The sequence below is a fragment of the Coturnix japonica genome, chromosome 3, assembly GCF_001577835.2.
Source record: "Coturnix japonica isolate 7356 chromosome 3, Coturnix japonica 2.1, whole genome shotgun sequence".
Classification (NCBI taxonomy): domain Eukaryota; kingdom Metazoa; phylum Chordata; class Aves; order Galliformes; family Phasianidae; genus Coturnix; species Coturnix japonica.
Genome location: NC_029518.1, coordinates 44,141,263 through 44,157,424, shown reverse-complemented (window position 1 = coordinate 44,157,424; position 16,162 = coordinate 44,141,263). Strand labels below are relative to the sequence as shown.

Sequence of the window (16,162 nt, the reverse complement as noted above, 5' to 3'; positions counted from 1 at the left end):
TACGATTACTCATAAATAAATTCTTACTGAAGCTAAGTAACATTTTTTGTTTGTTTTAAAAAAGAATCCACTTCTAGGTACTTTTACTTTATGATAACCTGTATTTTGAAACATTGATTCCAAGGAAAGCAGGAATTCTAAGAAAATACAGATGCATTCTATATTATTTTATTTCCTTTTTTTTACTTAGGTTTAGAATATATATATATATATATATCTGGAGCTGCTTGCTTAAAAAATAAAATACGAAAGTATATATATAGCTACTAAAAGTTATAAATAATAAAATGCCTGAAGCTCAGTAAGCATTCTACTAAAAACATCCACATCCCTCTCATTCCTCTAATATCTCATATTTTTAAGAATTTATAAGATCTCCTAAAATGCTAATCTTGCAATAGGATTTCCAAGTCAATACATCTGGTCTACACGGGACAGATATGAAAACATGAGTCATTTACCTAATATTTTTGATCAGTTGTTCAGTAGCCTCAAGTCACCAGTTTCCTCTTTTCTAAGCCAAAGCAAGTTCATCAACACAACTTTTTAGACTGAAACTACAGCACCACCAACTTGAAGTCTGAAGCATTTTCTGAAGTTTCTTATGTTTCTTTAAAAATATGACTCAGAAAGAAGCAATCAGGAGAAAATAAGGTGCAAAACCATCCCAATGTGAAGAAAAAGAAAAGAAAAAGAAAAAAGAAAAACCAGCCTCTAGAATATGTTTCTGTCTTCAATTCAGAAATTGACATATCAACATTTACTTTAACCATAATTGAGGCCTGATCATCTCACAGCAGCTGAAGTCCTGAAAGCAGCACCAAAGTTATCCTCTCTTCAGATGAATGGGAGATGCTTATCTGAAGGTAAGACCTGTGAATCTGTGCAATCATTTACTTTACTTTGTTCTACCAGTGTGTTACACAGCTGAGTTCTGAAGCAAAAAGTAAGCAGAGCCAATCAGGCTGGCTTCATCCATACTACTTAAGAGTGATAAATAAGCAAATTTTCATTACCATTGTTTTATTGGCTTGTAAACTTGAAAAGGTTATGTTCTTCCCTGAGTATAATATCACATCAAGGTAGTACTCCTTGCTTTGGAGACTACAGAAGTACATTCAGACTTCTGAAAAAAATACTGTGTAATCCACATGGTAAACAATCTGCTATATTTACATTTAACAACAGTATTTTTGAGTGCAATTCTGTAGTCTAAATATACCCACTCCATGTCATTTGAGACTCTCCAGACTATACAAGACACTATGTGAGACTGTTAAATATAACCTAGTAGTTACAGAACTTCCATAACCTCTGGGGCAGCTATGAGTAAGCAACCAGCAACTATATATGATAGATTGATAGCCATTGATAGATACAGATATGTACACATACATACATATATATGAGAGGTCTTCATTACGGAAGAGACATTGTGCTCTTATTAAAAAAAAAGAAAAAAAAAAAAAAAAAAAGCAAAAGATGAGTCAGAATAATTTGCCAGTATAGCTTACATATAAAAAGAGGCAAATGTATTGTTATCATAGAAATCAGCTCACTTCAGAAATTGCTCTAGCAGCATGTTCAAGAGGCATTCCTTTATGTTTTTCTAAAAAAATGCTCTACATCTGTACTTTGTGTTTATGCTGTCATTTGAAGTGTAGCCTACTGTGTTCTGAAACTGACATAGCTAGTGTTTCCATGTGGTATTAAAGTCTTTCTTCTAGCATATGCTTTAGTAACACTTCCAATATGGAGCTCAAAATATAATTTCAAATCTATTTTTTTTGTTTAACTCCTACTCCTTATCAATTAAAAACAATAAAAGACAGCTTATAAAAACATGAATTGATCAAAGTACCTATTCATCTTTTAAAAAAGTGACTTTTTTAAATGCTTTGTTTCAGATTTCCATTATTATCTTTCAAGATGAAATTTTACTTTCAAAAATAACAAATTTTAATAGAGTTCAAACTGAAATTTGGTATAGAGCTCTATTCTGTGGCTTTTTCACTTCATGAAACAACAGCAGAATTGAAGCATTAATTTTGCTATTTCGAATTATTGTCAATGTTTTGCATTAAATCATTCACTTTGATTTATATATCCACTGGAGATTTACTGACTTTCTGCAAGAGACCAAAAGATATTATATTCAAGATCCCAAAAATGAACACAAATATAGTTTTAGAGGAACCAAGGAGGCTCAAACGCACTAACCTTATGTAATTTTAACTCAATATGTAAATAATTGTGAACATGAGATATACAGGGGTAACTTTTTGTGGAAAAGTAAGAGGGTGCCTAGTCCAAAATGGACATCTAAATTTGAATCTTTAACTCTGTAATTATGCCTAAATGCAAAACTCACTGCAAGATCTATGAATATCCATTCTGGTTCAGATCCAGGATCTCTATAGCCCTGTATCCAGTTTTAAGCAGTACTGGCTACAAGTGGGCATTCTTTGAAGAGAAAGAACAGGACAAGTGTATGTGACAATCCTCTTCTGTATTCCTTCAGCTTCTATTCTCTGTTCACAAGATTTGCTGAGTCTAATTCAATTATCTACTCAATAATACTCAATGGAAGTCTCTAGCAAGTAATTTTCTGCCTCTCTTCAATTTGTCTAAACTATTAGTATCCGTAACAGCTTTTATCAAGTAATTTCACAAATCTCTCCTTTGTGGGAAGTTACCTTCCTGTACATGTTCTGAACCTTCTTTCTTGGTGCTCTTCACTGTGTGGTCTTCTCTTTTTAGAAAAAAAAACAAAAAACAAAAAACTTTATCCTCCTCCATTCCCTTCATTAGATCCAAAACTGGAATTCAAAAAGATGCATCAAATCAACTGCTAAAACCAGTGGAAAAACTCAAAGTTATAAAGAATCTCCCAACTTAGTCTGGATTTGATTGTTTTTCTCTTTTTGGCACAGCACAGAAACTGCCTTCTTTTGGAAGTTGGGGTTTCTTGACTGAGTCAGGTTGAGATATGAAAAAAATAGGTAGAAGAATAGAATTAAAATCCTTTTAGGAAAAAATTAGAAGGAATGCTCAGAATATGCCTAACACATGTAGCAGAACTGAAAAAGAAGCCTTAATTTAAGTTGGCTATTTACTTTAAGAGATGAAATTACGAGTAGAAAGAAGAGTGTAGCCCTATGGTTAGAATATTCACTTGGGAAAAGAAGTCACAGTTTGTTTCTCCTCCCAGAACAATTTGTGCTTTATTCAAAATCTGTTTCCATATAGAACTCATGAAACATATTTTAGATGAATGCTGTAAGATAGAGCCTCCAAAAGAAAGGAAGACTGACAATTTCATTTGGCATCAGTATTATCTCTAACAGTTGCATTCAAATTGCATATACTATGCAGGCTCAGGAATCTGCTGTGCACACAGTATGCATCTCTTGCATCCACCAAGGCAAAGTTTTTGCCCGTGGAAGAGAGACTGAATTAAAATGTTTGGTGGATCATTAGATCAACATCATCAAATACAAATGGTTATTACTTCTGACTTCCTTCTGTGGATACACCATTTCTTGAGAAAATACTTAGGTGTGAGGTCTAAGAAACAGAGTTTCTAATTCTCATTAGAGTATTGAATGACAGTATTACTAACTCATGCAATTCTTCCATTCAGAACAAAAGAAGGCAATCACAAAGTGGTCTCATATTTTCTGGAGAGAAAATTAAGGTATTACATTTATATGAATGACACTGTTCCAACAGAGAGACAGAAACTATTTCTCCCCAGAATGTTTCTCATCACTATTGACTAGATTCCTGCAAGAACTACCAGGATTATTTTAATATTTTGGTTAGTAACAAAGGAATTCTGAAATAAATCTGCCACATCACTCAACATCTAGCTTATTTTGTACTTGTCGGTATAATTGCAGACTTTGATTGATACAGTGTAAAAGCAGTAGTGCAGTCCTATAATACAGTGAAAAAGAATGGTGAGGTTGCTCTCAGTTTGTTTACTTATACTCACTGAAGTACAGTACACTACAGTAATTCATCAAAAAAAAAATAAAAAAAAAATCCATGAGTCTTTTGTGTCTGACATTTCCCAAATTTTTCACCTCCTTTTGTCCCAACCATATGTACATCCTGTACATAATCCACACAATCTGCAATTTATATGCTAGTACTGTTGAGAACCATTTATCAACACTAAATGTCAGCAGTTTTTCTTTATATAGCACGAAGAAGTCACTGTGTTTGTCCAACACATACTGATTTAGTAATAGAACAGTCTAAAACTTAGAAGAGAGATGGTGATTTCTAGCTTCTTGATTTAACTATGCAGCTTTTCTTCACTGAATATCTATCAGTAAAATGTATAGCTCAACACCACATCTACATACAGCAAAATTTCATAGGACAAAACTACTGCCAAATTAAAGGAATGTAACCTGAAATAAAGCAGCTTTTGACAATCAGAAGCTATGCAATTAACATCCCTGCCAGCCAGCTATGCAATCTTATCCTTGTTGCTCCAAAGTGGTAAATATATAGGGCAATAATTTCTATTAAGCAGAAATTAAAGCATAGAAGAAGATACTATTGTACTATAATCCAGAAATCTAACAGTATTTCACAGAAGGACCTGCAACTGAACTAGATACAACTGCACAGAGAAGTAGTAAGATTAGTAAAAATGGTCAGTAAATCACTCTAAGTAGTTCAATAAATAAATAATGTTTTCCCCTAAGACATATTTTCCAGTTGTGCAATTTTATTCTTGTGGCTACTTAGCAACAGCAGTCCTTTTCCATACAAGAATTCTTTTGGTACACCGAACAAGCCCCAGGCAAACTTCTATATGTAATATTCATTATTCTGAATAAATAAGCAGGAAAAAAAGGTACTGAGTTCAGAATAACTTCTCATTGTATGACAATTGATACAAAGTATTGTTTTCTTGTAACCAGACACTTTTTTTTTTCTATTAGAAATCAAAAATAGCTTCTCTCTATGACAAAAAACAGAATCTAAAAACCTGTAAATCATTGACATCAGTTCACTGGCACAGCCTTCAGCTACATCGAGAGCCACAGTGCAGTTCAATAGCTCTGCAAACATTTCACATACCATTTTCTATAATCCCAGTTGGAATAATTGATCCAACATCAAAAATGTCAACTACTCACCTTCCCTAATGTGTCTAAGGATACCAACAACAAAGGTACTTTGGGGAAAAAAAGAAGATATGTTTAGAAAAATTAACACAGAACCATACTATTTCATCATCAAAATGTATCTCTTGCAACACCAAATCCATTACTTATTGTGATTTAAGCAGCATTGTGGTTACTCAAAGGTATAATTAACATCTAGTTTCAGTGTTAAGTATCATCTTTTCTCTTTTCCTCTCTTACCCTATTGGTAGGTTGTTTGGAATATTCATATCCACGGCAGTAAAAAAATGTCCTTTAAACATGGTTCTCTGATTAATACAAAAAGAAGAAAAAAGAAAAAGGAAAAAGGAAGAAGGAAAAAGGAAGAACGTTTACACATTTTCATTCTGAAGGCAATACTGCAAATGTTACTGTCATGATGCTACCTCAATGACTAGGAAAGAATAAATTGAAACATGCAAAAATTGGCCTAGTATTAATTCTTTCAGTAATGCCCCTGCAATCGGCATATAAATGACAAGGAAAAGACATAGGAAACAGTCCATTTTTTTAAAGTTAATTCATCAGAATATTCTTGAAGGCAGTAGTAGTTTGGCTTCAAAACAACTAGAATGTTTTAAGACCTTAAAAATGAAAACTAGGAAACAAATGTGAAGCGAGTAGTGTTGGTTATAAAAGTAAGTTAGACTGAACTTGAATAAAGATCTTTCTCTAGATATAAACTGCAAGAAGAAGGAATGTGCATGAAAGCAGATAAAAGTTGGCACACAACTGAAAATACATCACAACAAGTGCCATTTGAAAAAAGAGTACTGGAAAGAAAAAAAGGAGGAAATGTAATCATCCATTTAAAATGACTGCAGGACCATGGCTTTCATATTATTAAAAACAAACAAACAAACAAAACACCAAAAAACAAAAACATGTTTATTAAGCCAAATTAGAATAAAATAATCTTACTACAGTGTGGAGTGAAGATCACCCATGCAAAGGTTTTGTTGAAATGTCTGCAGAATATAACAGCTATTTCAGTAAGATTCCAAAATGTAAACAAATTCATAGAAAATACAGCAGAGCAGAATTCTCTTGGTGATCCACTGTAGGAAAGTAATGAAGCAGAAAGTGCTACACCCTGGAGCAGAGGGATTATAAATAAAAAAAGCAATAAGTGGAACTATTTCAAATAGGAAAATGGGCAACTATCCAAGTTAGGAATAGGTAGGTGTAATTTACCTGTGTTGTGCTTACCTTTGATTTCACCACTGGAAAAGCCATCTTGGAGGATTTAATATTAGGATACTATTATTACTGCGTATTGCAGGAAATCTGAATGTTGTAAGGATAGATTTTAAGACTAGTGTAAGGACAGAAATTTTACTAAAATGTAAAAAATCATTTCATGACTTTGCTATCAAATTCTAACTGCTACTGCTCTGCTAGTTTTATATTCAGAAGTGAAATATTTGGACAGTGGATGGCTAACCTCTATCTGGACAGAGCAGGAAGGAGTTAAGTAATAGAAACACTAAACACTTGTTAACCAGAAGTCTGGTATGTAAAAGGAACTTCCTACATACTGATTAAATAAATGTCCTAAGAATACCGATCTGAATCAAGAGCAAATTTGCAGAAAAATAATCTTAGTGAATACATTGTAAAATGTACTCTTTTTCAGTGCTTCCAAAAGAGAAAGCGAAGATTAACAGGCATTAAAAGGATAGACTTCACAGAGGAGAGTAGTCAGCCAAAAAACGTGGATAAATGCCACAAGTCTGAGATTAAAAAAGGAATGGCGAGTAAGAATTTGTACAGTTTCAAAGATGTTGGCTAATGCAGTGAAATCAGGATGATTAATGTTTTCTTCATTAGATGAATGTTGTTTTGAAATTCACTGAACCCTGTGCGTTTTTCCCACTCCATACTCTCAGTAGGTTTTGGCAGATACTTATGTTCAAAAACAATGTTGAATTAACATCATGTATAATACCAATCACAAGAATGTTTTTGCAACAAACACCATTTGGAATTGCCTCTCTCATAGGAAAAAATATCTGAATTCCAAAGAGCAGTAATAAAACAGGTACTGTTAGCAGCAGTGTCATCCTTATGGATTAGAGGTAAATCCCATAGCCATCCATGGCTCTTAAGAGAAAAAAAAAAAAAAAGTGGCATGGGTGTACTAAGCTAACTTGTCTCTGATAAATATCATCTCCTAGGTAGAAAATGCCATGGGAGTCTCTGGAACTTCCATCCTTTGAAACAAGACACCAGTTTCATCCTTACCTTAATGAACTTAAAATGCTGTTCACAAAGCTGGCAACAAGTAACATGTATTCCACTTTGTCCTTCTGAAAGACACATTCACTGGTAACTCCATATTACAACCCTTCCACAAAACAGCAAATTTATTTGCAAATCTCGAACACTTCACATTACTTTAAGAATGGTACCATGAGGCTTACATAGAGAGAGGCTGAACAAAAATAATCAGAGGGCTGAAACATCTCTCCTACGAAGAGCTGAGAGAGGTAGGGTTGTTTGCTCTGAAGAAGAGAAGGCTCTGAGGAGACCTAATATTGGCCTTTCAATACTTAAAAGAGATTTTTGAGAGATGGAGCAAGGCTTTTTACAAGGCCCTTTGTTGGTAGGAAAAAGGGTAATGGTTTTAAATTGAAATAGGGTAGATTTACATAAACAAGAAATGCTTCGGTGGTAAGACACTGAAATAGTTTGCCCAGAGAAGCTGTGGACTCTGAATTTCTGGAAGTGTTCAAGACCAGACTGGATGGGACTTTGTACAACCTGGTCTAGTGGCAGGTGCCCCTGCTCATGGTATGGGATTGGAAACAGATGATCTTTAACATCTCCTCATATCAAACCATTCTATGATCTATGAACTTGGCAACACAACTTGCTTCTCTTGCGACCATGTTTTGGAACAGTATCTTTTTCTTCATTTCAAAACTAGACAGTTCAGTCATCTTCACTACCAATCACTAAATCTTGGCATCCAGCTGTTCCTTATCCTATATGTCTTCCATGCCAATCCTTGTTCACACTGCCAATAATATTCTGGAAGAAAAAGATACTACCACTAACTCATAAATCCTCTGAGCTGCAGACCACTGAATACCGAGGGGATATTCTTGGGTAAATGTTATGACAAACAGAGTCTATTCTTACGTCCTTTAACTACACATCCACTTTTACTGCTGCTCGAGGCAGGACTCTGGGCTACATAAACATTTGGCCTGAGGCAGGGTAGGGTAGTTGTCCTTTTCTTCTTGAAGTTCATTTGAATCAGACTGTGTTTGCTTAACTTCTGTTTCAGACACAAAATCAAATGTCTCTGATCTCATGTATTCTAGGACAGGGAGATATATGTAGACTGTAGTTACTCAAGTAGCTTAGAAGTGCTCTACACTCACTGATGAAAATCTGTAGAACACTGTTTCTAAAATGTCAAGTACATGGGCAAGATTTAACAAGCATATTTGATGTATTTTTAGCTAGTTGATCAACAAAAGAGATCTCAGACTACAAAGAAATGTGTCATGAGTCTCTAGCACATCCACAGAATTCAGTCTTGCAGATATATCTTTGTAACCTTTGCTTTCCTTGGAGCATGGGAAGTGTCTTCCCTCTAGCTTCTTATTTTGTTGAAAACAGACCTATTCCCACAAGGTTCTGAGCTATTATCTAGAGGGAATGAATCCTCTGTAAGGAAATGTAAAGAAATCTTCCCAGAAAGCTTTAAAAGTTGTCAGTTACTCCCAAGTGACTATTACAGGGAGTTAGAATGTTAAACAAAACTTACATGTAATCGTAAAGGTCAGCAACAATGTCCCAAATGAAAAAGCATTGCTCGATAACACAAACTCAGCCTCTGAGGGCCCTGCTAAATCCAGTCTTTACTCAGTAATTCATTTCCACAGCTACAGGTGACAGGCAGTCCATAGTGACCTGTGGTCATAATGACATTCTCACTTTCAACAGGACAGAAGACATAACCGCTTCATGTTTGCAAACAGTGCTGAACACTATGATTAAAATTAAACAAGGGCAAATGCTAAGTTAAGAAAAGCAAAATCAGGGGCATAACAATACACAACTATATCAGCTCTTGAGCATAGGAAAGCAAAATGACAACCCACCTTAGGAGTTTCCTTTCTGCAGCTAACAGGACAGACTGATCGAAACAGGGGCCTGCTCACACTTGAACAGGAGCACAAACTCTAAAACAATGTACCTATCCCCCAAAAGCTTGTACAAAATTCACACCTGTGCTTTGGGACATATCTAATAAATAAGATTTAATGTCATATTCACTATGGATGTCTGGCCATCTTTTTAAAGTGTCTGTGACCTGACCCATATTGTATTTTCTTCTTACCTAGTCTCTGTTCTAGCTATCTCTTCCCATCAGTTATATATCAAATATAACTCTTACATGAAAGTAAAGAAGCAAGATTGAACTAAGAAGACTAGCTGGCCACAGTTTTTCCCACCCTGTGGATTAATCCCATGGGGTCACAGCCACACATAGCAAGTTTTCCATCAGCCCAAAAATTGTCACAAGACAAACCCCCCACAGACTCCTACCTACTACTTGGGGATTCCTAACAGATTACACTAAAACCATGAATGTACATATATTATTTGCAAGCATCACTACAACAGCTGGGGAAACAACAGAATACCTAAGTTGTATGAATGGCTTAAAGTTACTTAGACAAAATATTTTCACACGTAACATGTCAAACTTATGAAATGGTTTATGAAATGAGATGGCAGATACTGTGCACCAGGAGGTACTGAAGTGTTCAAATCAACACTTAAGGAACAGTCTCTAGGCAGTAGTGGTAATAGTGAAATGAAAGCAGATAGGATTATAGTCACCATTTGGTTGCTAAAGCTTAGCAAAGGCAATAGAGAATCATATTTTATATTTCTATATTTAAAGTTGATCAAGAGTCATTTGGGAAACAAATAAATAAACAGATAAAACTAAATAGGAATCAGCTTACCTTTTAGTGACATAATTCCATTCTCTCAACATAGTTGCTTTTCTGACCTTCTTTGCCTAACTGTCCATCTGATGCTTTTACAGTTTTTTCTCTTTTATATGTAATCATAATCCTTTGTGAACTGCAGTAAAATCTCAGATATTCTTGCAGCAATAAAAGGATGTCACTAAAAAGAATTTTCTAAGAACATACAAGAGGAAAAGGAAAGGTTCAAGCTTAATATTATGTTAACACTTTCTTCCAAGAGGAAAAAAAAAAAAAAAAAAAAAGGAAAGAGATTTGCTGTCTCTGCATGTTAGAAGAACAGTACCGAAAAAACAACATTTCCTTTTCCGCTTAAAAACCATCCTTTCTAAACTAAGGATCAAAGGAAAACCAAATAAATGTTTTTGGACATAAGTTGGTTAGGAAACTCTCATTATACTGTTATGCACATAGATAAACTTCTTAATCGTCTAAGAGCTCCCTAGAAGTTAATTAGTTTTGATCCTTTTTCCCTTTGCCATTTTCCATATGCAAGATGTCATTTCACCAGATGATAACATCCTAGATAGCATCAGGTGCTAAAGTAGATTAACTTTCCCCTGCATCTTGAACCACTTTTAATTTCTGAGCTGAATAATTTGATTAAATTTATGCCATACTGTCTGAATAACACAGACAGTGTTATTCTTGCTAAGCATATATAAGCATATATATAAGAAGAACTTGCTAAGAAAGGCGTGCCACTAGGGACAAAGGAAAAATATAAATTCCTATAAAACAAGTTGAGGAACATTATTTCAATGGTGACATTCCCTGAATGTCCCCAGTATTCTACTTAGAATCAGGAAGGGAGGAAGAGAATCAAAATTTAATAATGTCTTCTTCAGAATATGAAGGAAAGAACAGAGATTCAGACTCATCAGTCATTAGAACTGATTCCTCCAAGAAAGGATTCCTTTGCTATAGAAAACAGGAGCCAAGCTGCTAGTCCCTAAGACGGAGGAGATTACAAGAAAACAAAACGAGAGGATACAAACAAGAAAAAGCAAGAAACAACCAATAGGGGAAAAGTCACCATGTATAAATATATGTACAAATTAACACCTCTCTTAGACATGAAGAAAATTCAGTACTATCAGTTTCAGAGGATGAAAGACAACATGAAACAAGTTGTGATTTTCAATAGAGTGGCAAGAGAACAAGCAAACTGGTACACATTCTTGTATACAATTGCTGGTAGGCCTAATAAATATGATGGCAAAAATGCAATCACTAGCTGTAAATGAAGACAGACATCCTGGACATATCGAGGAATTAGTGAAATATTTGTAATGTGAGCATGCAAAATACAAAGAAAAAACATGATAACCAATGATGGAGTAATCTTTTAGGTTAAAAGGAGCATAATAAAAACAAGTAAGTGAGCTCTATAGGAGCTCTGTAAGTGCTAAAATATCAGACCTAAGTGGGAAGCATTGAGTGTGTCTACCAACAGAAATGAAGACTCCTCTGCTCTGGGATGAACAAACACAGGGACCTCAGCCATTCTTCATACACCTTGCCCTTCAGACCCTTTAACATTTTGTAGTGCTTCTTTGGATGCTCTCCAGTAGTTTCATGTCTTCTATGTCCCAGTGCTTGATGTGAGGCCTGCACAGCACAGAGCAGAGGGGACAACCCCTTCCCTTGCCCAGTGGCAGTGCTGAGCCTGATGCACCCCAGAGTACAGCTGGCCCTTCTGGCTGCCAGGGCACACTGCTGGCTCATGTTCAACTTGCCATCAGCCAGAACCCCCAGATCCCTTTCCATGGTGCTACTCTCCAGCTTGTCATCGCCAACTCTGTACATATATCCAGGTGCAGAATCTGGCACTTGCTCTTGTTAAACTTTATGCAGTGATTACCCAGCCCTCTAATTTGTCAAGAAATATTTACTTTAAGTGCACTGAACATTCTGCAGTAGTGATACACATGAAGGAGTTCTGTACTGCTGCGTACTGTAATTTTTATAACTTCATGTATTTGTTTGGCTCTTATAAACACTGTTATTTGATTTAAGACATATTATAGAACTGCATCCTAAGAAAGGCTAGCAACATTGTCAATAATTAAGGCTGTGCAACAGATTTTTTTGTTATTTTCAGATCCTTGTAACAGTTTGGGTTGAATTGTATTGTTGTGAAGTGCCATGCACAAGATAATTTTTCCCATGGATGACCCACAACATTATTAAAAATGATACTAAGGGAAATTAATAATTTTGCCTTCATTAAAAAATTTCGTGGCCCTTTATTGACCATCCTCATGCATTTCTATAATTTAAAGCAGAAAATAAAGAAACAACAGAACCTGATCCATATTTCAGAAGATATCTGAGAATTTCAACTTTGTTTCAGCCAAAATAAGTAGTTCTTATCAGCTAGAATATCTTAATTTTACAGGAAAACTATTCTAGAACTCCATATACGTTTTAATATCACCTAATTTTGTAACAACTTTTGGCTCAGTTGTTCTACCACTGCTTTTTAGCTTAAACAGTACACTACGTTACGTGAAGATCATGCTCCTTGATTTACAGCATTGTGTCTTATCCTTCATACTCCTTCCAGACTTTTCTTTCAAAATACCAGTTATACATTTTGTGCTCATTCTCTACTTCAAGTTAATTTCCTGGCAACCATGATTATGTACAGCATTCAAAGTAGCCCTTTAGAGACTTATACAATTGCATAAGTATTTCCCTTTATCACAGAATATAAGAATCACTTAAGTGGAAAGGGCTCACCAGAGGTTTAATACAACTCCGCTGCTTAAGCAGCCATCCAAAGCATGTTGCTCTGCATAGTGTCCAGGCAGATTTTTCAACATCTCTACAAGTTGAGACTTCACAACCTCTCCAGCCAGCTTTTTCCAGTGATTGACCGTCATCACAGTAAAAATAAAATCTGCTTACATTTCAAATCCCTGTTCAGATTCTTCTGATGGAATCCAGGATACCTTCCAGGTATTGGCCTTCCAGGCTGCATGCACACACTGCTGCCTTCTCAGCAGAGCTACTCTCAAGGATTTCTTCTCCCAGTTTGTATACATATCTGGGATTACCTCAACCCAAGTGCTAAATCTTGTACTTTGCTTTGTTGAACCTCATTAGGTTCACCAGGACCTACCTTTCAAGTTTACCAAGGTTCCTCTGGATGGCATCCCTTCCTTCTGCTGTACCAAACTTGTCAACATCCCAGCATCTATGTCATAAAGATGTTAATACTGAATTCCAAGATGAACTGCTCAGGTCATTGCCGGACTTTACCTGGGCATACAGCCATTGACTACAACCTTTCCAACCAATTCTTTCTCTTCCAAATAGTCCGTCCTTCAAATCCATATATTTCCAATTTAGAGATAAGGATGATTTCTGTTGCCTTTCCTTTGTCCACCAATGCCACAACCCCATCACAGAAGGTCACCAGATTGGTAAGGCATAATCCCTCCCCAGTGAAACTATGCTGTCTGTCTCAGATCACCCACTCAACCCTCATGTGCTTCCAGGATAATCTGTCCCATGATTTTCCCAGGCACTGGGGTGAAGCTCACTGGCCTGTAGTTCCCCTGGTCCTCTTCCATCCCTTTCTTGTAAATGGGAGTATTGTTTCCTTTTTTCTAGTCTCTGAGGACTTTTCAAACATGATGGAGCATCACCCAGCAGCCACATCAGCCAGCTTCCTTAGTACTGTGGGATACATACCATCTTGCCTTGTGGACCTGTACAATTTCTGTCTCACGAGTCAGTCTTGGAATTGCTGTACCCCAGCAGTGAGGGGGGAATATCCACTGAAAGACCTGAACATCTTACCTTATTTATAGCCATGTTAATAGTATCAGTTCATAACCATATGTTTAACAACTAATATGCTGAGGTCTGTCTACATAAACCCAAACATGTCTAAGTATACTCAAGTATACACTCAAGTTCACTTCAGTTGCTTCCGAGTGGGGAGATCTCAGTTTATATGGAAAAGCGAGAATATTTCTTACTAAAACTTTCAGTTCATACCACTTAAATTCAGTTTTACAGTTCAGTAAACTGATCAGTTTCTACAGACCTTCTGCTTTGAGGGACTTAAACATCTCCAATTTAGTTAATATTAATTTATTGTGCTTTCCCCAAAATGTTTCACTTAATACTGATAAAACCAATCAGATTGCCTTTGTCTGGAAATTCTATTATCAAAGAATTAATCAGATTAGTGTGGCACAATCAACTTTTAGTGGATAAAAATTTCATTTTCCCCTTACTACCTAGTTTTTAATCTCTTTCTTTCAAAATGTGTCCTAACTCTTAGCATATAATTGAAGTCAGAATGTAGAAAACCACTCATAACTTTGATTTTCAGATAGTAGATACTGTATTTGGTAGTATTTAATCTTTTATAACTTGACATATGACAAAAATATTGGGTTTGAAATCTCAAGAATAATTTCAAATAATTTCATCATCCTCATTTAAATACACTCAACACTAAATTTTTATTTCATCTGTGGTCATTTGCATATCCAAACACTTATCATTTTTAGCTATCCTGCCTGTATCATAAATCACTACTGAAAATCCAGGGGTCTCTTAGTCATATCTGATCTATTTCCAGCAATGTCTTCACCTTCAAAGTACTTAAGCCATATATGATTTACAGAGGAGATGAGAACTTATAGATAGATACTAGTTAGGCTTTAAGTTTATATTTGAAAACACAAAGAGCTTTACTGCACTAGGTCCTGAGAAAAATATATTCTTTAAAGTTTCTAAATTCTGCTAATAGAGAGCACCCAATATTTCTGCCATCTGCAACCTCTGAAATAAAAATAATACTGTCCTTCCTTACAATGTTGTAATGATATATTATATTAAACCATCAGAAGACTAATGAGGAAATTAATTAACTTATTAAAATATTTTCATAGCAACATTCAAAATTAAAATTTTACCATAAATTACATAATGGTGTTGAAATGTGGAATAGCGGTTCAGAAGTAATGCAAACTGTATCCTGTGTCTAATTAAGAGATATTAAATGAGGGCTGTTCCAAAAGTAACACCTCCTATTTTATGATGTTAGCCCTAAGTATCAGAGGAAGATGTTGGTGATGTAGCAGCAGAGGTTGAACCTTCCCACCAATATTTCATTAAATTTTATTGCTATGCAACAGATGGCAACTAAGGATCAGCCTAGCAGAATGGCTTATGACTGTCTGACACAAAAGTGCGTACATAGAAAAGGGGTGCCACTGAATTCCTCCATGAGGAAAAAAATACACCCACTGACATTCACTGACACATTCTCAGCGTTGATGGAGACCAAACAGTGGATGTAAGCTGAGTGCATTTCTGCACTGGTAACAGCAAGAAAGAAAAATCACATTCCGAGTGGCCATACAGATTTTTAGAAATGCAGCATACAGGCTCTTGTTCATCACTGGTGAAAATGCACAGCTGTGCATTGGTGCTTTGTTGAAAAGAAAAAAAAAAAAAAAGAAAAAAAAAGTGCTTTGTAACTGATAATTTTCTCTATCAAATAGTGACATTGAGCTGTTTATATCTGTTACAGTTTCCATGATAATAAATAGGAGGCATTACTTTCAAAACGACCTACGTAGAGATATCACACAATTATGTAGTGACGATTCTATGATGTACTGTGGAAAGACAAAGCTGAACTGAGAATGAAATAGTAGTTCTGAATTTTGCAGACTTTATACTTTTCCTTTATGTTCAGTGTTTACTTAGTGAACACATCAGTGCAAACATAATTAAAGTGTCTCTCATTAGCAGCAAGGCATCAAGTATATGCATAGTTTCCATTTGATTTCCTAAAATTCAGTCTTACAGCTGAGAGAATAATTTAATGTAAATGGAGAAAACATATTGTTTCCCTGACAACATTCTGGAACATGTGCCAACAGACATTGTCTGACACATTAAGAAGTGTTGTGATATCTGCCATTAACTGCT

At 35.5% G+C, this 16,162-nt stretch overlaps 1 protein-coding gene across 5 annotated transcripts in view; it reads right to left on the bottom strand.

Moving 5' to 3' along the window:
- The window catches only part of ESR1 (estrogen receptor 1), a 173,998-nt gene that overhangs the window by 117,771 nt on the left and 40,065 nt on the right, over positions 1–16,162 (bottom strand). The window contains exon 1 of one of the 5 annotated variants that reach the window (XM_015858165.2): positions 10,175–10,320. The exons of the other annotated variants lie outside the window; for them this stretch is intronic. Coding sequence (XP_015713651.1) covers positions 10,175–10,187 — 13 coding nt within the window. The 5' untranslated portion in view covers positions 10,188–10,320. Of the gene's footprint in view, positions 1–10,174; positions 10,321–16,162 lie in introns of those variants that run through there. 5 annotated transcript variants of the gene reach the window in all.